Source organism: Oncorhynchus clarkii, chromosome 9, assembly GCF_045791955.1.
Source record: "Oncorhynchus clarkii lewisi isolate Uvic-CL-2024 chromosome 9, UVic_Ocla_1.0, whole genome shotgun sequence".
NCBI classification, from domain to species: Eukaryota; Metazoa; Chordata; class Actinopteri; order Salmoniformes; family Salmonidae; genus Oncorhynchus; species Oncorhynchus clarkii.
The window spans coordinates 49009971-49032543 of record NC_092155.1 but is presented as its reverse complement, the minus strand read 5'-3'; the positions used below and the strand labels follow the sequence as shown (position 1 = coordinate 49032543).

The 22573-nt window shown below is 43.5% G+C and overlaps 1 protein-coding gene across 3 annotated transcripts; it reads right to left on the bottom strand.

The window, feature by feature from the left end:
* Positions 1–287: 287 nt before the first annotated feature.
* LOC139417274 (kelch-like protein 17) lies at positions 288–22573 on the bottom strand. Of its 3 annotated transcripts, XM_071166533.1 has the most exons (12): positions 22514–22573; positions 21681–21945; positions 20489–20610; positions 17403–17624; positions 13425–13541; positions 13033–13246; positions 10006–10150; positions 7062–7229; positions 6825–6913; positions 2309–2382; positions 1772–1953; positions 288–913 (listed from the first exon to the last, which is right to left on the bottom strand). In XM_071166533.1, the coding sequence occupies exons 2-12, from the start codon at positions 21892–21894 to the stop codon at positions 685–687; spliced, it is 1776 nt and encodes a 591-aa protein (XP_071022634.1). In that variant the 5' UTR covers positions 21895–21945; positions 22514–22573; the 3' UTR covers positions 288–684. The 3 variants fall into 3 exon arrangements, with proteins under 3 accessions (XP_071022634.1, XP_071022635.1, XP_071022633.1); XM_071166534.1 differs by lacking the exons at positions 21681–21945; positions 22514–22573 and adding an exon at positions 21172–21217 and having other exon boundaries at positions 13003–13246; XM_071166532.1 differs by lacking the exons at positions 20489–20610; positions 22514–22573 and having other exon boundaries at positions 13003–13246; positions 21681–21764.

Genomic DNA, 22573 nt, shown 5'->3' with positions numbered 1-22573 from the left:
CACTCTATTACACAAGGCTCGTCCGTAGGGTAGGACGGTAAACAACATTGCCCGTTAATGCCACCTAGTGTGACACATACAGCTGCACTACTCATTTTTATTCCTGCCTGCCAGGACACAATGTCAGTAAACATGCATGGCAGAACCAGTCAATAGCTACATTCCTAAGTTAAAATCGGTTCAGAGACGGTATTGGATTGCAAATGGTGTTTTTTTCCCAACCTCTTCATCTGAGGAAAACTCTCCTGTGTTCTTCAATAGACTAGAAGCTGGTATCTTTACGGTATTACAGTGAGACTTCAGGGAAAGAGACCAGATCCAGCAGCCCCCTCTGTGCGTTTCTCTCTCCATCTTTCACTCTTCCTCACTTGCTCTTCCCATCACCTCTTCTCCCTCAAACTGTACCCCTCCCAGTCTCTCAAGCCCTTCTCTCCACTCTCCCTCAAACTGTACCCCTCCCACTCTCTCTCAAGCCCTTCTCTCCACTCTCCCTCAAACTGTACCCCTCCCACTCTCTCTCAAGCCCTTCTCTCCACTCTCCCTCTCGCTACCTGATTCAAGTATATGCATCCTCTCACTCCCTCCTCTTCACACAGAGCAGTTGCGTCTCTTGCTGGGGCCTGGCTGTGCGGTGGCAACCAAGGCCGAGGTTGAGGCTGAGGTCAGCCAGAGCTTAGCCCCGTGTCAAAGGCTGGTGGAGGACACAGAGAGTGTGGGCGACGAAGGCGGCGGGAAGTTGAGCAGCTCTAGGACGGCCACCCCCACACTGCTGCGCCGCGTGAACATGCAGGAGGCCGCCACCCACTTGTTGCTGCGCGGGTTGTACTTCTCAATGGAGTTGAGGCTGGAGCTGCCGTCGTTGCCGCCCACCGCGTACAGCCAGCCGTCCATAGCCACCAGGTCGTGGGTACTCCTGCGGGAGGACAGGACAACGTGCAGACTCAGTAGTAGCTCAGGCACACCACAAAGACTAACAGCTAAAAGCAGCGGGTGTGTTAGCGATCACCTGCTGGGTGTCGACAAACAGTGATCCAACCTGTAGAATTGGTCTGTGGTCAGAGGTGATTGGATGGCAACCCGCTTTTTCCCTATTGGTTCCATTGCAACAGGCAAGCTCAATCAAGCACAGTGTTTCAAATGAACTCAGATAGTATTTTAACCCAGTTGGTGGCCATTCATTAACATTAACTGATCAATTAACTACTAGGCAGAAAAGAAAACCAAAACGACTTCCCTGACTAGCCTGTTGCTAAAGCTCACTGCAGTGTAAATGGAGGCCTGGGGCATATTCATTAGTGCACAACGCAACAAAATGTTTTGTAACGGAAAGCAAAAAAAGGTGTTTCTTCTGTACAAACTAAGGTAAGTCCCTCCTTTGCTTCCATTTGGTTCCTATTGAATATGACTCTGCTGAGACCAGATCAGGCTCTAGATAAATATGAGCCATACTACTGATTACAGCAATGGTTTATTTATAGGGCCGGGAGCATCCACTGTTGTCAGGTTCCCTGCTCAAATCTCCCATTGTGTGCATGTTTGTGTGTGAGTGAGAAACTAATTTAATTTGAATCATCAAGTCCTGGTCTCTGAGGCCCATTGTGTATGCCGGTTCCTCCAGAAACTCAGATAATTTGCTGAGCAAGGGCTGGAATGAAGGAATGAAAACCTGAAACCAGCCATTTATGAGGAGCGAGAAGGCTCTATGCATGCATTGACTATGCAGTTAGTTATAGCTACAGGTAGTAATTGTGACGCGTCTGGCGGTGCCTACCTGCGGATGTTCATGGGCGCCACGCCCTCCCAGGCGTTGGTCTTGGGATTGAATCGCTCCACCGAGTTTAGGCAGCTGGTGCCATCGTTGCCCCCGGCGACATAGAGCATGCCCTCCAGCACGGCCACCCCGGCACTGCTGCGTCGACTCAGCATATTGGCGATGGCTGTCCACGCGTTACTCTGTTCCGACCAATCAGAGGGTTGTTGGTCAGTTTTGAGCAACTTATCAGTGCTGGTTGAGGTTGAACTCAAAACTTAGCTTCTCCTTTTTGATCTGGGCAGAAGTTCAGCTTCATGGTCCAGTTTTAACCAGATTAAGCCTACTCATGGACTTTAAATATAGCCTGGTGGAACAAGCCTGATCACTATGTTCACCATTCTACTTAACTGAATGGTGAACGCAGTGATCAAATTCGTTCCACCGGGCTACTGAAAATCATGCCTAGTTGAGATTCTTCTATAGGCTTAATCTGGGTCCAGGAAACTGGCCCAATGTGCATATTGATAGAGATCTATCTGTTTGTTTGTTTATTACCTGTGGTTCATATTTTTCCACTGTTGCTAGGTGTGAGGAGCTGTCATATCCTCCTACTGCATACAGACTGCCATCTAGAGAGAGAGAGGGGGGGGGATGAAAGAGGGAGGGAGTGAGGGAGGGAGTGAAAAAGAGAGCCAAAGAGTGAGAGAGTGCTGTGACAATAAGCTCAAAACTCTACATATCAGCTCGCAAATATAAAATGTTTGATGTGGCCCATATTTACTAGGAAGCGAGTAGTAGGCCAGGGATGGCCATATTTGATGGGGGTGGGGGCCACAAAAAAATTGAACTCATCATGAGGGGCCGCAGTAGCTTGTGGGTCTGCGTACCCACATCCATACCCACACATGCAGTCAGACCCGGCCCTAGCCTTTTGGGGCCCCTAAGCGAAATTTAGTTCGGGGGCCATCCCCACTTCGTGAGCAAAACATTTTAGCGGTCCCCTCTATACAGCAAAGATAAGTTTAAGAGATCATTTCCTGCAATTCTATTCATTTTGCCATGGGGCGGAGACAAATGTTTGCAGTTTTTAACATGACATCTTTTGATCAATGGGGGGGCCCCCGGTCAGTAATTCGACCATGATTACTACAAGTTAAGCAGAAAGTTTAGATGGCCAGCTAAAAATGTTCGCCGAAATGGGCTAATTGAATGACTGTCAGTTATTGACATAACACAAGAACTGCTGATGCACAAGCAACTTTTAAAATTGCACCATGTATATTCCATTGATGTCTAATATTAAAGAAGTCTCAAGGTATTGCTCGTCTGAGGTAGAGAACCTTATGATAAGTTGTCGCCCACACTATCTACCAAAAGAGTTCATCTGTATTATTCGTAGCCGTCTATTTACCACCAGACCGCTCTCAAACAACTCTATAAGGCTATAAGCAAAAAAGAAAATGCTCACCCAAAAGTGGCGCTCCTAGTGGCCGGGGACTTTAATGCAGGCAAACTTAAATCAGTTTTACCAAATTTTTACCAGCATGTCACATGTGCAACAAGGGGGAAGAAATCCTAGACCACCTTTACTCCACACACAGAGATGCATACAAAGCTCTCCCCCGCCCTCCATTTGGAAAATCTGACCACAATTCTATCCACCCGATTCCAGCTTATAAACAAAAACTAAAGCAGGAAATACCAGTGACTCGCTCAATACGGAAGTGGTCAGATGATGCGGATGCTACACTACAGGACTGTTTTGCTAGCACAGACTGGAATGTGTTCCGGGATTCAGCCAATGGCATTGAGGAATACACCAACTCAGTCATTGGCTTCATCAATAAGTGCATCGATGACGTCGTCCCCACAGTGACTGTACGTACATATCCCAACCAGAAGCCATGGATTACAGGCAACAGCCGCATCGAGCTAAAGGCTAGAGCTGCCACTTTCAAGGAGCGGGAGACTAATCTGGACGCTTATAAGAAATCCTGCTATGCCCTCAGACAAACCATCAAACAAGCAAAGCGTCAATACACGATTAAGATTGAATCCTACTACACCGGCCCTGACGCTCGTCGGATGTGGCAGGGCTTGAAAACTATTACGGACTACAAAGGGAAACCCAGACGCGAGCTGCCCAGTGAAGCGAGCCTAGCAGAGGAGCTAAATGCCTTTTATGCTCGCTTCGAGGCAAGCAACACCGAAGCATGCATGAGAGCACCAGCTGTTCTGGATGACTGTGTGATAACGCACTCGGTAGCCGATGTGAACAAAACCTTTAACTTCTTATGGCTTGGGGGCAGTATTTCGACGTCTGGATGAGAAGCGTGCCCAAAGTAAACTGCCTGTTACTCAGGCCCAGAAGCTAGGATATGCATATAATTGGTAGAGTTGGATATAAATCACTCAAGTTTCCAAACCTGTTTAAATAATGTCTGAGAGTATAACAGAACTGATATGGCAGGTGAAAACCTGAGGAAAATCCATCCAGGAAGTGGGATTCTTTTGATGTGGGTATTTTCAATTGAATGCCTATAGAGTATCTAATGGGTTAGGACCCAGATTGCAGTTCCTTTGGCTTCCACTAGATGGCAACAGTCTTAAGACATTGATTCAGGCTTGTTTTCTGAAAAATGAAGAAGAATGAGACCTTTCTGTCAGTGGACTGAGGAAGAATGCAGAGCTGGTTTGTGCCCGTGACCGGGTGCGCGTCCTTCGTTGTTTTTCCTTTCTATTGTATACGCTATTGTCCAGTTTAAATATTAGCGATTATTTAGACAATTGACAAACTGAGGATTAAATACAAACATCGTTTGACATGTTGACGGACTTTACCGATACTATAAGGATGTATTTGTCTGCATGTTTTGACCGCCTTTGAGCCAGTGGATTACTGAACAAAACACTCCAACAAAACAGAGTTTTGGGATATAAAGAAGGACTTTATCGAACAAAACAAACACTCTTGTGACTGCAACCATATGAAGATCTTCAAAGGTAGGTGATTCATTTTATCGCTATATCTGAATTTTGTAATTCCTTTACTTGGATGTAAAATGTTTGTATGCTTTTGTAAGCAGGGCGCTGTCCTCAGATAATCGCATGGTATGCTTTCGCCGTAAAGCCTTTTTGAAATCTGACAAAGCGGCTGGATTAACAAATTAATCTTTAAGCATAACACTTGTATATTTTATGAATGTTTATTATGACCTTTTTTGAATTTGGCGCTCTGCAATTTCACCGGATGTTGTCGAGATGGGTCGCTAGCAGAACGCCTGCACCAGAAAGGTTAAACTGGTCAACATTCACAAAGCCACTGGGCCAGACGGATTACCAGGACGTGTACTCAAAGCATGCGCGGACCAACTGTCAAGTGTCTTCACTAACAATTTTAACCTCTCTCTGACCGAGTCTGTAATACCTACGTTTCAAGCAGACCACCATAGTCCCTGTGCCAAGGTAACCTGCCTAAATGATTACAGCCCTGTGGGACTCACTTCGGTAGCCATGAAGTGCTTTGAAAGGCTGGTCATGGCTCACATCAACAGCATCCTCCCGGACACCCTAGACCAACTCCAATTTGCATACCACCCCATCAAATCCACAGATGATCGTAATCGCACTCCACACTGCCCTCTCCCACCTGGACAAATGGAACACTGATGTGAGAATGCTGTTCATCGACTACAGCCAAGTGTTCAACACCATAGTGCCCTCAAAGCTCATCACTAAGCTAAGGACCCTTGGACTAAACACCTCCCTCTGCAACTGGATTTCCTGACGGGCCACCCCCAGGTGGTAAGAGTAGGCAACAATACGTCTGCCACGCTGATCCTTAACACTGGGGCTCCTCAGGGGTGTGTACTTAGTCCTCTCCTGTATTCCCTGTTCACCCACAACTGCGTGGCCAAACACGACTACAACACCATCATTAGGTTTGCTGACGACACAACAGTGGTAGACCTGATCACTGGCAACGATGAGACGGCTTATAGGGAGGTGGTCAGAGAACTGGCAGTGTGGTGCCAGGACAACAACCTCTCCCTCAATGTGAGCAAGACAAAGGAGCTGATCGTGGACTACAGGAGAAGGTGCGCCGAACAGGCCCCCATTAACATCGACGGGGCTGTAGTGGAGTGGGTCGAGAGGTTCAAGTTCCTTGGTGTCCACATAACCAACAAACTATCATGGTTCAAACATACCAAGACAGTTGTGAAGAGGGCACAACAAAACCTTTTCCCCCTCAGGAGACTGAAAAGATTTGGCATGGGCCCCCAGATCCTCAAAAGGTTCTACAGCTGCACCAACGAGAGCATCCTGACCGGTTGCATCACCGCCTGGTATGGCAACTGCTCGGCAACTTACCGTAAGGCGCTACAGAGGGTAGTGCGAACGGCCCAGTACATCACTGGGGCCAAGCTTCCTGCTATCCAGGACCTATATAATTGGCTGTGTCAGAGGAAAGCACATAAAATTGTCAGACACTCCAGTCACCCAAGTTACAGACTGTTTTCTCTGCTAGCGCACGGCAAGCAGTAACGGAGCGCCAAGTCTCGCACCAAAAGGCTCCTCAACAGCTTCTACCACCAACAATTAGACTGCTGAACAATTCATAAAAATCACCACCGGACAATTTAAATTGACCTTGTACACTGCTGCTACTCGCTGTTTGTTTGTTACCTATGCATAGTCACTTTGCCCGCACCTACATGTACAGATTACCTCAACTAGCCTGTACCCATGCACACTTATTTTAACCTACTTGGTAAATATTTTCTTCTTGAACTGCACTGTTGGTTAAGGGCTTGCAAGTAAGCATTTCACAAGTCTACACTTGTTACATTCGGCGCATATGGCAAATAAAGTTTGATTTTGATTTGATTATTCTAACTGTCCAGTAAATTGAGACCCCGACTGAGTTCCCCCCCCCCAAAAATGATCAGCGGCCCTACAAAAGAGGGACGGCACACCAGTTGCCCATCCCTGCTCTAGGCTAACATACAGTAAGTATATCCTTTCTCAATAGATTACATAATCACACAAGAGGTGGACAACACTTGCTCACCTAGAGTGGCCACACGGACGTATCTCCTTCGGGTGCTCATGGCAGCGATGGAGGTCCAGGTACTGGTGAGAGGGTCGTACCGCTCTGCACTGTTGGGGTGGAGGGGAGCATTCATTATATACAAATGTAATCTCAGTATTTGCATCCGTGACGGTCAGAATCTGTTGTGACAAAGCTCAAAAGTAGTCCAGCATTTTGAACACATGGCTCATAACTGTCTATATATTTTTTATGTACCTGTTGAGACAGGAAGCTCCGTCGTAACCACCGGCGGCGTACAGGAGGCCGTGCAACACTGCCACGCCCAAACAGCTCCGTCGCGTCCCCATTGAAACCTCAGGCTGCCAGGAGTTGGTGACAGGGTCGTAAGACTCCACTGTGGCCAAATCTGAGGTGCCGTCATACCTGAGGGAGACCAGAGTATATCAAAAAGAGAAGTGTACCGAAGCCAGGTGTGGGACACTGGTGGCCCGTGGATCAGTCAGACTCTCAACTTACTGTTGAGAGTTAGAATAATAGAATACACAAGGTGCCCTTTTGAAAATTGGCTGTGCATCAGCAGTCACTCAATTAGCCATGTCAGCAAAACATGTTTTAGAGTTAGTCTAGCTATCTAAACTTAAACTAGTAAGCATGGTCGAATAACCACCATTGATTATCAGTCATCATATTAAAAACTGCTAACATTTGCTCCACCCTTTGGCAAAATGTGTAGAATTGCAGGAAATTAGCTGTAAAACTGCACATTTTCTCTCCGCCCCCTGGCAAATTGAGTAGAATTGCATGAAATGAGTTCTGAAATTGCTAAATAGCTTTCTCTTCACTGTCACGAGTTGGGCCACTAAAATGTTTTGCTCGCAAGGTGGGGGCAGGGTATATGGATGTTATATACAGACCCACGAGCCACTGTGGCCCCTCATGATGAGTTCTGTTTTTTGGTGGCCCCACCCCCATCAAAGTTGCCCATCCTCTTATGATTGGCCTAACCATAAGAGGATGGGCTCTGTCGCTAGGGTCTGGGCACATATTCACAAAAGGTATCAGAATAGAAGTGCTGATCGAGGATCAGTTTTGCTTTTTCATCATATAGAATAAGATGGAGGGGGGCTGATCCTAGACCAGCACTCCTGGTCTGAGACCCTTTGTGAATAAGGGGCCTAGTTCCGCTTTAGGTTTCTTCCTTTAATCTCATCTCAAAAGGAGGGTTTCTTTGTTAAGCAAGTCTTCACAACTGTACTGTGTTAACAGTTACATTCAAGAAACTTTCTTTAAATAAAATACATTTGAATTAATTTATTATCTGTTTATCTATTTGACAGGGTAGATGTGCAGGAGTTTCTCATCTAGCTAATTTCCATCAGTAGCACCTGGATAAAACGTTGCCATTGCAGACAATGAGAGTAGTGCATCAGATACTATTTTGTTCCATCTTTCTCTTGATTTACAAAGGCATCTGTTTTGTTTCCCTCCCGGGTAGAGAAGACGTGCCTTGGCTTCAAAAGTCGGAATTTGAATAATTACACTTGAGGGGACTGCTAATATTAGTCTTCCAACAGTTTCCTCCTACCACAGTTAACGGTTTATCTTATTATACCCAATGCCAATAATTCAACGTGTTTGCTTGAATAAGAAATTGGATTACAATATACTGTATCTTCCCTAATCCTAGTTTCTCTTTCAGACAGATTGCAAACTTGATAACACTTTACTTAACACCCAGCGTCATAAAATGTTGGGTCACGGTCATTACAGCTGACACATATACTCCAAAACATGCATCCTGTTTGCAATAAGGCACTAAAGTAAAACTGCAAAAAATGTGGCAAAGAAATTAACTTTATATCCTGAATACAAAGCGTTATGTTATATTTGGGGAAAATCTAACAACACATCACTGAGTACCACTATCTATACTTTAAGGCATAGTGGTGGCTGCATCATGTTATGGGAATGCTTATCTTCAGTAGTGAGATTTTTGGGATAAAAAGAAAAAGAATAAAGCTAAGAAAAGGCAATATCCTTGAGGAAAGCCTCGTTCAATCTACTTTCCACCAGACACTGGGAGATTAATTCACCTTCCAGCAGGACAATAACCTAAAACACATACATATACACTGGAGTTGCTTACCAAGATGACATTGAATGCTCCGGAATGGCCTAGTTACAGTTTTGACTTAAAATGGCTGCCTAGCAATGTTCAACAACCAACTTGACCTGTTATAATATGGTCATAACACTGTCATGACACATATGTAGACCTGTTGTGACATATATTGCATTATTTTATGGCTGGTTATGACACTTACAGAAATGTCAAAGCCCACAAAACCTAACACACAAGGCAAAACATTCCATTACACCATAAACATACTGTTGACACAACATATGTTATATATATTTTTTTAAGTAAATTGACCATGTTAAATTATCATTGTGATTGCACACATATTGATGTCAGACAATCACCCACCCCAATGCTCTGTTGCAGACAACTGGGATGAATGCACAAGCAGATTTCAGAAGAACAAGACACCTTCTTTTTGACTGATGACTGACATAAGGGCATGTACGTGATTGGCCTATCTGGCTTATATGATTATGATGGTCATAATGCTTCTTGACAGTGTCATAAAGTGTATTCTCTACAAGTTATTTAAAATACGATGAAAAAAAACATGACCGTAAAGAATTCAATACAACAAAAACAAAGGATTTAAGAGACAAACTTATAAACGAAAACAAACTTCTTGGCAGGAAAAAATGAATTTGAAAGAAATGTGGGTTTTGACACTTATGTAGGTGTTATAATCTGCCATAAAATAACACAATATATGTCACAACAGGTAGAAATACATGGGTCATGACAGTGTTATGACCATATATGTCAGCTGTTATGACATTATGACATGGTTATGACCATGGCATAACGTGTTATGACACTGGGAGTCATGTAAAGTGTTAACGTAAACTTAACCGAGCTATTTAACACGTTTAGCTAATTAACACGAGTGTACTCTTCCAGTGTTGAGGATGGTTCCATATCGAAGCCACATCCGATGGTTTCATATCGAAGCCATAACTAATGTTGTGCTAGCTAGCACGACATTAGTTATGGCTTTGATGATACCCGAATCCAAACCATATAGAGGTAAAAGAATGGTCTGATGAGGTCATTTATTACCCTCCCACAGCGTACAGCTTGTTGCCAATGGCCGCCACGCCCACACGTGCCCGCCGAGTGGACATGGATGCCACCATGTGCCATCGGTCAGTCCGCGTGTCGTAGGCCTCGCAGTCACCGTGGATAGCAAACAGACTGCCGCCACCTGGGCAAAACACAAGACAAAAACAACGTCATCTAAATATTTGAAGCGGCCATTTAAATACACTATATATTAAAAAAAAGTATATGGACACCCCTTCAAATTAATGGATTCGGCTATTTCAGCCACACCCGTTGCGGACAGGTGTATAACATCAAGCAAACAGCCATGCAATCTCCATTGGTAGTAGAATGGCCTTACTGAAGAGCTCAGTGACTTTTAATGTGGCACCGTCATAGGATGCTACCTTTCCAGCAAGTCAGTTTGTCAAATTTCTGCCGTGCTAGAGCTGCCCCGGTAAACTGTAATTGATGTTATTGTGAATTGGAAATGTCTAGAAACAACAACGGCTCAGCCGTGAAGTGGTAGGCCCCACAAGCTCATAGAACAGGCCCGCCGAGTGCTGAAGCGTGTAGCCGTGCAAAAACTGTCTGTCCTCTGTTGCATGCAATGTTTGACAAGCAGGTGTCCACATACTTTTGGTCATGTAGTGTATCTATAGATATATGGGTATTAAAACACTGTGGCCAACATTTGTCTTTTTACAGGTTCAATGCCCTAAAAAATACACTAATATTTCTAGACATGGTAAGCGCCAAACTTCTTTAGAATAATTGCTGCATCCCATCTATTTCAAATGTAATGTTTGAAAATGTAATGTTTTATGTATCTGTGAACAAGTTAGCTTTTAACCAAGGGCCAAATTCAGGATCCCTGTTTCCTAATGGCACTCTACAGATTCAGAAATTAAAGAATGTGTATTTGTTGGGCTTGTATAATATGTATGTATGTATGTATGTATGTATGGTGCCTTCAGAAGGTATTCACACCTCTTGACTTTTTCGACATTTTGTTGTGTTACAGCCTGAATGTATTACATTGAGAATTTGTGTCACTGATCTACACACAATACCCCATAATGTTACTGATCTACACACAATACCCCATAATGTTACTGATCTACACACAATACCCCATAATGTTACTGATCTACACACAATACCAAATAATGTTACTGATTTACACACAATACCCCATAATGTCACTGATCTACACACAATAGCCCAAAATGTCACTGGCCTACACACAATAGCCCATAATGTCACTGGCCTACACACAATACCCCATTATGTCACTGGCCTACACACAATACCCCATTATGTCACTGGCCTACACACAATAGCCCATAATGTCACTGGCCTACACACAATACCCCATTATGTCACTGGCCTACACACAATACCCCATTATGTCACTGGCCTACACACAATACCCCATTATGTCACTGGCCTACACACAATACCACATAATGTCACTGATCTACACACAATACCCCATAATGTCACTGGCCTACACACAATACCCCATTATGTCACTGGCCTACACACAATACCCCATAATGTCAAGGTGTAATTATGTTTTTACACATGTTTTGAAATGTATAAAAAATGAAAAGCTTAAATGTCTTGAGTCAATAAATATTCAACCCCTTTGTTAGGACAAGCCTAAATAAGTTCAGGTGTAAAAATGTGCTTAGCAAGTCACATAATGAGTTGCATGGACTCACTCTGTGTGCAATAATAGTGTTTAACATGAATTTGGTAATGACTACCTCATATCTGTACCCCACACATACAATGGTTCCTCAGTCGAGCAGTGAATTTCAAACAGATTCAACCACAAAGATCAGGGAGGTTTTCCAATGGTTCACAAATAAGGGCACATATAGGTAGATTTTTAAAAAAGCAGACATTGAATATCCCTTTGAACATGGTGCAGTTATTAATTACACTTTGGATTGTGTATCAATAAACTCAGTCACTACAAAGATACAGGTGCCCTTCCTAACTAAGTTGCCAGAGAGGAAGGAAACTGCTCAGGGATGTCACCATGAGGCAAATGATGACTAGAACAGTTACAGTTTAATGGCTGTGATAGGAAAACATTGTAATTACTCCACAATACATAACAGAAAGAAAAGAAGGAAGCCTGTACAGAATACAAATATTCCAAAACATGCATCCTGTTTGCAATAAAGCACTAAAGTAAAACTTCAAAAAATGTGGCAAAGAAATTAACTTTATGTTCTGAATACAAAACATTATGTTTGGGGCAAATTCAACACAACACATCACTGAGTACCACTATTTATATTTTAAAAAATGGTGGTGGCTGCAACATGTTATGGGAATGCTTATCAACAGTAGTGAGATTTTTGGGATAAAAATAAAAAGATTAAAGCTAAACAAAGGCAATATCCTTGAGGAAAGCCTGGTTCAATCTACTTTCCACCAGACACTGGGAAATTAATTCACCTTCCAGAAGGACAATAACCTAAAACACATAAATATTCACTGGAGTTGCTTACCAAGATGACATTGAATGCTCCGGAGTGGCCTAGTTAGTTTTGACTTAAATGGCTGCCTAGCAATGATCAACAACCAACTTGACAGACCTTGAAGAATTAAAAATAATAAATGGGCAAATATTGTACAATCCAGGTGTGCAAAGCTCTTAAAGGCTTACCCAGAAAGACTCACAGCTGTCATCGCTGCCAAAGGTGATTCTAACATGTATTGACTCAGGGGTGTGAATACTTATGTAAATTAGATATTTCTGTCATTCATTTTTAATACATTTGCTAAAATTTCTAAAAACATGTTGTTTTCAATTTGTGAGAAAAAAATATTTTTAATCTATTATGAATTCCAGCTGTAACAAAAAATGTGGACTACGTCAACGGGTATGAATACTTTCTGAAGGCACTGTGTGTGTGTGTGTGTGTGTGTGTGTGTGTGTGTGTGTGTGTGTGTGTGTGTGAGTGAGTGAGTGAGTGAGTGAGTGAGTGTATGTACCCTGGTGGGTAACCTCGGGGGCACACTGACCGACGGCGAAGAGCACGGGGCTGGCGCCCTCGCAGCGGCGTGGCCTGGTACGGCTGTTACTCAGCACACCCCTCTGCTCGGGCATAAGATGGTACTTGAGGGCCTCGATGAGCAGGTCCTTGCACTCAGAGTGGTGGCGCACCAGCAGCTCCGTGTCCACGTTGCTCATGAGGAAATCCCTCCGCAGCAGGGGCAGACGCACGCACTTCATCAGCTAGAGTGGGAAGGGGAAGGGGGGGGGGGGGGCAGACGCTTTTATCCAAAGCGACTTGTAGTAGTGCGCGTATACATCTTGGTACGGTGGCCTCAGCAGGAATGGACACCCACAATCCTGACGTTGTAAGCACCAGGATTCACCAACTTAACCACACAACTGCACGTCTAAATCTTACCCAGGGTACGTGCTGCCTGCGCCCATCTATGTCGTGTTTGACCCAGCTCAGCACAGCCCGGTATACCTCCTCTTCTGACGGTACGTTCAGGTTGTCACTGGAGATCAGGTCTAATACCTTAACAGAAAGAGGGGGGGAGAGAGAGAGGGACACACTCATCACATGTGGGCCACAACAGTTTGCATGACACAAAAATAAAACATTAATTCATTCACATTTACCTTGGCATGTTCATTTCGGAATTACTTGAAAAAAGGCCAATTTCACTCCCAGCTATTTTTAGAATGAGCCGAGGTAAATATGTGCATGTATATGTGCAAATTGTCATGATGAAAATGGCTATGAATCATAATCCCAGCACCACAGCGAGAGACAATGTGGTGGTGTATCTAGCCTACAGTAGGAGTTCATAACATTTCTGTACCCATATAACTGTAGCTATGGGTAAGGGTGTGTCCTGCTATATTAGATCGTGACTATGAAGTGCGCGGGTGTACGCTTCAGTGCGTGTGTATTGCAGAGAGGCTAGCACTGTTCCTAGACTGGGGCTCGGCCGTAGTGGCCAGCTGCTGCTGAGATCAGTCGAATAGCAGCAGCCTCAGAGGAAGAGCATCGGCTAATCCACAGGAACTACAATCCCCACAGCACAGTCGAGCACAGTACAGCATAGCACAAAATGAACAGCCTCCGTTCCTCTAGTAGCATTATCGCCCTGTATCCCCCTCAACATAACACATAGGCTACTGTAGCATATACTGACACAGTGTGTGTGTGTGTGTGTGTGTGTGTGCATGCGTGTCTGTCTGTCTGACATGTGAAGTGTACCTGTCACACGTGTGTGAGAGAAATAGCAAAAGACAGTAGCTACACAACAAATGTCTGTGTACATCAGTCATGATGACAATGTGTAGTAGAATATGACCAGGAGATCCAGTCAGAACAGTTGCCAGTCCCCTCGTCTAAAAGGAGGAAATCACGAGTTTCACAGCTCTGTGAGCTCAAAGATGCTCAGAGCAGTTGGTTAATAAATCCTACCCTGCTTGCAGAGCTCGGTGACGGGCACACGACAGCTGCAGAGAGGAATAAAAAGAGAACGAAAAGAGAGAAAGGCAATGAAACTAAAGAGATCGAGAGCGTGAGAGAGAGAGAGAGAGGGGAACGAGAGAGAAGCACCACAGCTGGCTACCCCGCAGCTCTGTTTCAGACGTCCCCTAGCCATTTTACTCTTGGCTAATGGACTGTGCCCAATAAAATGTCACAATGGCGCGGTTCTGAGACTTGACAATCTGGGAGAGACGTGCTGTGTTCACACTCATGGAGGGGATCCACCCTATTCATATCGGGATTGGTTTGTTTGAGGTGAGGAGGTCTCGCTCTCGTAGTTAGTGGCTACCCTATCAAAACGGTTTGATTTTGTTAAGTTCAGGTCATTCATTTCCCAAGCATAAGCTGTGAGGGGTTGTCGTCTCTTGGTGCACTCCCAAGAGAGACAGGTGAGTAACATTAAGATGGTAGGGAATGAAAGAGTGTAGTGTAGAGTTCTGATCAGCTCACTCAAGACAAGTGAATGAAAGAGGATAGTGTGGTGTTCTGGTCAGGGAGAAAAACATTTTATAGCCCCCGCCTAACAGCTGGTGCTGTCACAGCTGTCACATATCCTAACCCTGTGTTCCCCAACTGGTGGCCCAGGTGACTATTTGTCCCCCCAAGTTTTCTGAGCAAAAAATATTAGAATAATAATTCAAAAGAAAAAACATTGTTGGACATAAAATACTCTAAAAACACAAGCAAATCAACTCCAAGAGATTTGAATTTTGGGAATCTGTTCCAAAGTATAGTTACGCATAGTAGAGAGAGATACAGTGAGCTCCAGAAGTATTGTGACAGTGAAACGGGTTGTCGTCCTTTTGGCTCTGTACTCCAGGACTTGAAAGGATACAATGACTTTCATCCAAATCAGGTGAACCGTTTAGAAATGACAGCACTTTTTGTAAATAGTCTCCCTCCCCTATTTTAGGGGACCAAAAGTACTGGGACAAATTCAATTATGTGTATTAAAGTAGTCTAAAGTTTAGTATTTGGTCCCATATTCCTAGCACGCAAGGATTACATCAAGCTTGTGACTTGTTGGCTGCATTTGCTGTTCCTTTTTGTTGCATTTCAGATTATTTTGTGCCTTATAGAAATGAATGGTAAATAACATTATTTACCATTCAAACAATAAACACATTCATTTTGGAGTCACTTAAAACAAGAACATAATATGTTTCTAAACACTTCTACTAATGAGGAGGCTACCATGATTACGGATAGTCCTGAATGAATCGCGAATAAATATGAGTGAGAAAGTTAGACGCACAAATATCATAACTCCAAGACATGCTAACCTCTCACTATTACAATAACAGGGGAGGTTAGCATTTCATATCAAACCCCCAAGACATGCTAACCTCTCACTATTACAATAACAGGGGAGGTTAGCATTTCATATCAAACCCCCAAGACATGCTAACCTCTCACCATTACAATAACAGGGGAGGTTAGCATTTCATATCAAACCCTCAAGACATGCTAACCTCTCACCATTACAATAATAGGGGAGGTTAGCATTTGTGGGATGAAAATGGATGAAAATGCCCTCAAATTAAAGCTGACAGTCTTTAACCTCATAGTCATTGTATCATTTAAAATCCAAAAGGTGCTGGAGTACAGAGCCAAAACAAACAAAAACATGTGTCACTGCCCCAATACTTTTGGAGCTCACTGTATGTGATTGTATACAAATGTAAACAAGGTTTGAAAAGATAACATTTTAGTTAAATGTTACACAGTATCTGGGCTTCTTGCAATCGATTTGCAGTCTACATATTTTTTTTTAATTTGTATTATTATTATTTATTAATTTAAATGGCCCATGGCTGAATCTTTGTTGATGATCCCTGGCCTAACCTGTCATGTCTGACACCATCTCTCTAAACTTATTTTCACTAATAAACACACCTAGGTATGCCTCTAAGACCAACTCAGACCCTAACACAGACTATTGACTTCAACACCTCAAATCTTCCCAAAGGATCCATGGAGCGTTCTCTTCTTTCCACATGATGCTAGGTTTCTAACTGTCCCATTCACTTCTAATGGTCTCCTGGCATCTTGTAACAACACATACACCATGGCTGTGTTCCAGGCTGACTACATTGCAGACGCATGCCAGATCTCACAATGTCTAACTAGCTAACCACATCGCATGATATAGCAATGAGATGCACGACTGCACAGTCGATGACATGACAAGCAACCATTGGTAGCAAGCAACGTCTGCAATGTAGTCGGCCTGGAACGCGCCCATCTTTGCAAGTTCTCTGCCTGATTACCATTTCGAGGGTATGACCCTCAACAAGGCTGTCATTGGACAAGTCCAGACACTGAGTTGACGTGACATAAAACTAGTCCGGGTCAGGGAGGCGGAGATCACGATGAGTTAAACTACAAGAGACATTGATTGACAAGGAGCTGAGGATTTCTGTCTAGTGAGTGTTGAAAGGGAACTACGCACTTGTCTTTGCTGCTTGCTCTTTGAAGGCCCTTGAGGGGGTTGAGAAAAGGTTAGAACACGACCAGATGTCCTCCTCTTTTTGCCGGAAAAGGGGTGAGAGACAGTGTCAGAGAGGGAGAGTCGGAGACTAATGCTAAGCTAACCTATCTCAGTGTGTCTTTCAAATTACCATTTGAAATACTAACTACCAGAGAAGTGGACAGCACTCACCAGAGCTATTTTCCTAGTGTGTCTACAGCTTGCAGACTCCCAACATCAGTGCGCAAGTCAAAGTGCACCAAAAGTGCCCTGATAGCTTTCAACAATTCCAATGCAACTCATTAGCTAAAGGAGATCCCAACGCTGCCACCAAATGCAACATCAAGTCGTTCTGTGCGGAAAAGCATATAACATGCTATTTCAGGACTCTTTCTGGCCCCTACCTGCTTTAGCGGCAGCAGCATGAACTCCTCAGTCTTGGACACCTCCACAAAGTGCTGCAGGACGTACTTGTGCGCCGACTTGAGCAGGTCGCTGCAGGAGTGCGTGTCGGCAAAGCTGCGGATGCCCAGGCAGTTGGAAGGGTCCAGCTGGCTGAGGAGGAACTTACAGCAGGCGTCCCTCACCCCGTTGAGCTGCAGCAGGCTGGCCGCTGGAAGCAATGTCTGGAAGCAGATGAGTTATATAAAACAATATGTAGAATGTGGCAGAATTATATGGGATAGGATGTGAGGAATGGTATAGGAATGTACAGTACAGGGTAGGTTTATGGTGTGATGGGAAAGGATGTGACAGATGAGATGGGATTTGACGGTACTACAGTTGAAGTCGGAAGTTTACATAAACTGAGTTTAAATCTATTTGGCTAAGGTGTTTCACAATTCTTGACCTTTAATCCTAGGAAGAAATCCCCAGCTTAGGTCAGTTAGGATCACCACTTTATTTTCAGAATGTGAAATGTCAGAATAATAGTAGAGAGAATTTTTTATTTCAGCTTTTATTTCTTTCACCATATTCCCAGTGGGTCAGAGGTTTACATATACTTAATTAGTATTTGGCAGCATTGCCTTAAAATGGTTTAACTTGGGTCAAACATTTCAGGTAGCCTTCCACAAGTTGAGTGAATATTGGCCCATTCCTCCTGACAGAGCTGGTGTAACTGAGTCAGGTTTGTAGGCCTCCTTGCTCGCACACGCTTTTTCATTTCTGCCCACAAATTTTCTATAGGATTGAGGTCAGGGCTTTGTGATGGCCACTCCAATACCTTGACTTTGTTGTCCTTAAGCCTTTTTGCCATAACTTTGGAAGTATGCTTGGGGTCATTATCCATTTTGAAGACCCATTTGTGACCAAGCTTTAACTTCCTGACTGATGTCTTTAAATGTTACTTCAATATATCCACATAATTTTCCGGTCTCATGATGCCATCTATTTTACCGCGGGGTCCCATGGTGTCTATACTTGCGTACTATTGTTTGTACAGATGAACGTGGTACCTTCAGACATTTGGAAATTGCTCCCAAGTATGAATCAGACTTGTGGAGGTCTACAAAAAATGTTGAGGTCTTGGCTGATTTCTTTTGATTTTACCATGATGTCAAGCAAAGAAGAACTGAGTTTGAAGGTAGACCTTGAAATACATCCACAGGTACACCTCCAATTGACACAAATTATGTCAGTTAGCCTATCAGAAGCTTCTAAAGCCATGACATCATGTTCTAGAATTTTCCAAGCTGTTTAAAGGCACAGTCAACTTAGTACATGTAAACTTTTGAACCACTGGAATTGTGATACAGTCAATTATAAGTGAAATGATCTGTCTGTAAACAATTGTTGGAAAAATTACTTGTGTCATGCACCAGGTAGATGTCCGAACTTGTTTGTTAACAACAAATGTGTGGAGTGGTTGAAAAACGAGTTTTAATGACTCCAACCTAAGTGTATGTAAACTTCCGACTTCAACTGTATATATAAAAGGGTATAAAAAGGGTATAAAAGGAACATAAATACATTTTTACACGTACAGTGCATTCGGGAAGTAGTCAGACACTTTGACCTTTTACACATTTTGTTACGTTACAGTCTTAGTTCTAAAATGGATTGAATAAAAAAATCCTCATCGATGTAAACACAATATCCCAATATGCCAAAGCGAAAACAAGTTTTTAGAAATGTTTGCAAATGTATTGAAAATAGAAAACAAAAGCCTCAGACCCTTTGCTATGAGACTTGAAATTGAGCTCCTTGTACATCCTGTTTTCATTGATCATCCTTGAGATGTTTCTACAACTTCATTGGAGTCCACCTGTGGTATATTCAGTTGATTGGACATGATTTGGAAAGGCACACACCTGTCTATACAAGGTCCCACAGTTGACAGTGCATGTCAGAGCAAAAACCAGGCCATGAGGTTCAAGGAATTGTCCGTTAAGCTCAGAGACAGGACTGTGTTGACGCATAGATCTAGGGAACGGTACACAAACATTTCTGCAGTATTGAAGGTCCCCAAGAACACAGTGGCCTCCATGGAAGAAGTTTGGAACCACCAAGACTCTTCCTAGAGCTGGCCGCCCGGGCCAAACGGAGCAATAAGGGGAGAAGGGCTCCAGAGTTCCTCTGTCTAGATGGGAGAACATTCCCGAAGGACAACCATCTCTGCTGCACTCCACCAATCAGGCCTTTATGGTAGAGTGGCCAGACGGAAGCCGCTCCTCAGTAAAAGGCACATGACAGCCTAAGACTTGAACCTAATCGAACATTTCTGGAGAGACCCGAACATACCTGTGCAGCGAAGCTCCCCATCCAACCTGACAGAGCTTGAGAGGATCTGCAGAGAAGAATGGGAGAAACTCCCCAAATACAGGCGTGCCAAGCTTGTAGCGTCATACCCAAGAAGACTCGAGGCTGTAATCGCTGCCAGAGGTGCTTCAATAAAGTACTGAGTAAAGGGTCTGAATACATATAGAAATGTGATATTTCAGTTTTTTTATTTTTAATAAATTAGCAAACATTTCTAAAACCCTGTATTTGATTTGCCATTTATTGTGTGTAGATTAATGAGTGGGAAAAAAAAACAATTTAATCAATTTTAGAATAATGCTGTAACAAAATCTGGAAAAAGTCAAGGAGTATGAATCTGAATGCACTATAAGTATCAGTATCTTATTGTGGAATACTTTAAAAGGTTTTGAAGGGCAATTATTTAGGGCAAAATGATTTCAGAGCTAAGAAGACAGAGATATTACAACAAGAGTCAAATACATCTTAAACCCTGACAGATTTTGTGCCTTCCACAAACTTCTGAGTAACTCTGACACTAACTCTTCGCTAGGTACCAGCGGTCAGAGAAAAATATACGCTTCAAGAAAAAGTGTTCAAGACTACCATTTAGAATAATGACGTACATTAGGGCTGTGTCACAAATGGCGGTCTTCCCTACATACTACTTTTCACCAGAGTACTATACAATGCACATAAGTAGTGCACTCTATAGGGAATAGGGTGTTATTTTAGACACTTTTCTCCCTACCTGCACGTTGCCCTCCCCCACCACGATTTCTGCCGTGTAGGCATACTGAACCAGCTGTTCCAACGCCTGGGGGTCAATGTCATGCAGGGTCACGTGGGTCTGACGACTCTCCGACATCTCATCTGTATGACCAGAGGCAGACAGTGTTTTCCACTTATTAAAGTCTGCAATACATGTGCCTGTGTCTGTGCGGACAATCCAATACACACTCATCTCTACGTACATTTAACTGAAAAGAAAAGAGAGAGTGTGGTGTGTGTGTTTAACATGGTATACTCTAATTATCACATACAGTATATCTCACATAGAGCACTTCTATCTCCCATAAGACACACATTCTTATAGGGAAGTCACTGCATAGCACTCATTTGTAGCAGTCTGTGTGATCAATTGTTTTGACTGTCAGACAATATTTGTGTAATTCTGATCCCTGGATCTATGCAGCGCTTGCACTAAGCCAAACGCTGGTGAAGAAGCATGATCACAGCAGCATGGAAGGGAGTTCAATTGTGCCAAAAGATCAAAAAGAGCCATCACGCACGCACAGGCACACCAGCGTTTTGTTTATATTGATTAGATTTGTCAGCTATATCAGCAGATTTGTACAGGCCTAGGTTTAAAGCATGGTCAGTTGAAAAGAAGCCTAGTGGGAAGTCTTAACGCCTCTCTCTCCAGGGACATACCCTCACAAAGCTCTAGTCTGAGCTGCAGGATGGAGGAGGAAAACTTGGACACACACCTCACCTGGTGACCTATGACCCCAACAGGAAAGAGAACGCACACAAACAGGGAGGAGGAAGGAAGTGGTCACTGGTGAGGAAGTAAGAGCAAACAAATGAGGTGTTGCTCACAAGGTGAGATGCCACTCACACATTGAGCGAAATGTAGCACAGTTCAAAGCACAATTCATTTAAGCATCAACCAAGAATCGCCAAAAACATGTCACACACCACTTTGTTCATGGTTCTAATAATTTAAACACATCCAATTTGTTTATATTCCGTAGCAATGGAGAATCGTGCAAGCTTCAATAGTGTAATGAGGCGTGGAAGAGAGACAGCTAGGGTAAAGAGAGTAAGACGGTGGCTAAAAGAGGGTGACTAACACGAGGGATGAACACTTGTGAAGCCGTGGAGGAACGGAAGAGCAGTCTCAGTAGCAGGGAGAGCGAACTCTGCGGAGGGATACTTACTTGTAAACATGGCATGGAAGTAGGGACTGCAGGAGGCCAGCACCACCTTGTGCGCCTTGATCTCCTTGTTGGAGACGTGCAGCACGATGTCGCAGAGCAGGCCACGATGGCGCATCCTGTTCATGGACACAAACGAGTCGTGGTAGTGGCGCTTGGAGTTGTGCGAGATGCTGTGGCCGTCACGGTTCAGCAGCTGCATGCCCCCCTCCATCATGGTGCCGTGGTCAGCAGCAGCCGGCTCCTGCCTGGGCCTCACTCTGGGCGACTGCGACACACAAGAAGAGCCATTTTGGTTTATTCCATACAAATACAACGCAATTCAATTGACCCAGATTTGATACAATTACCCCCTGGCTGAATTATTATTATTTTATCTAATAGGCTACTGATTGTGTCATAGACCAGGTTTAGTGTCACAATACTCTATACCAAAACGACACCACGGCGGCATAAACAAAAAAGGCATATTAGCCAAAGTCACAGAATGGCACTTGATGCAGACAGATAAACTCAGCTACTGCTCTGTTCAATTGTTTGGCATCTTCTGTATCATTATATTACATTTTCTTCGAGGCAAAATTCTTCAGAGACAGCATTGTATGCATTAATTAATCAATTATACAATCAATTTGACTTTGTTTATACCGATCTAACAACATAATAATTTATTTGTATGGTAAAGCTCTATAGATGACAATGGCGCTGCAATGGATCAATTCTGCTATTTTGTGAGTATTTTTGCGCTGATCTGAACTTTTTTTGTACATGAGGTTTCCGCCATCTTTTCTTCTGACCGAAAAGAGCTTCTGGACATCAGAACAGCGATCACTAACCTCGATTTGGATGATGATTTCTACTTCAACAAGTCGGCAGTGCAGGATAATCTGCTCACC

Coding starts and splice junctions, on each gene's coding strand:
- LOC139417274 (XM_071166533.1), bottom strand. CDS start 21,894: ATGATGGAGGGGGGCATGCAGCTGCTGAACCGTGACGGCCACAGCATC. Junction 17,625..20,488: donor TGGGGGAGGGCAACGTGCAG/GTAGGGAGAAAA, acceptor ATCTGCTTCCAG/ACATTGCTTCCAGCGGCCAG. Junction 2,383..6,824: donor CGTCCGTGTGGCCACTCTAG/GTGAGCAAGTGT, acceptor CTCTCTCTCTAG/ATGGCAGTCTGTATGCAGTA.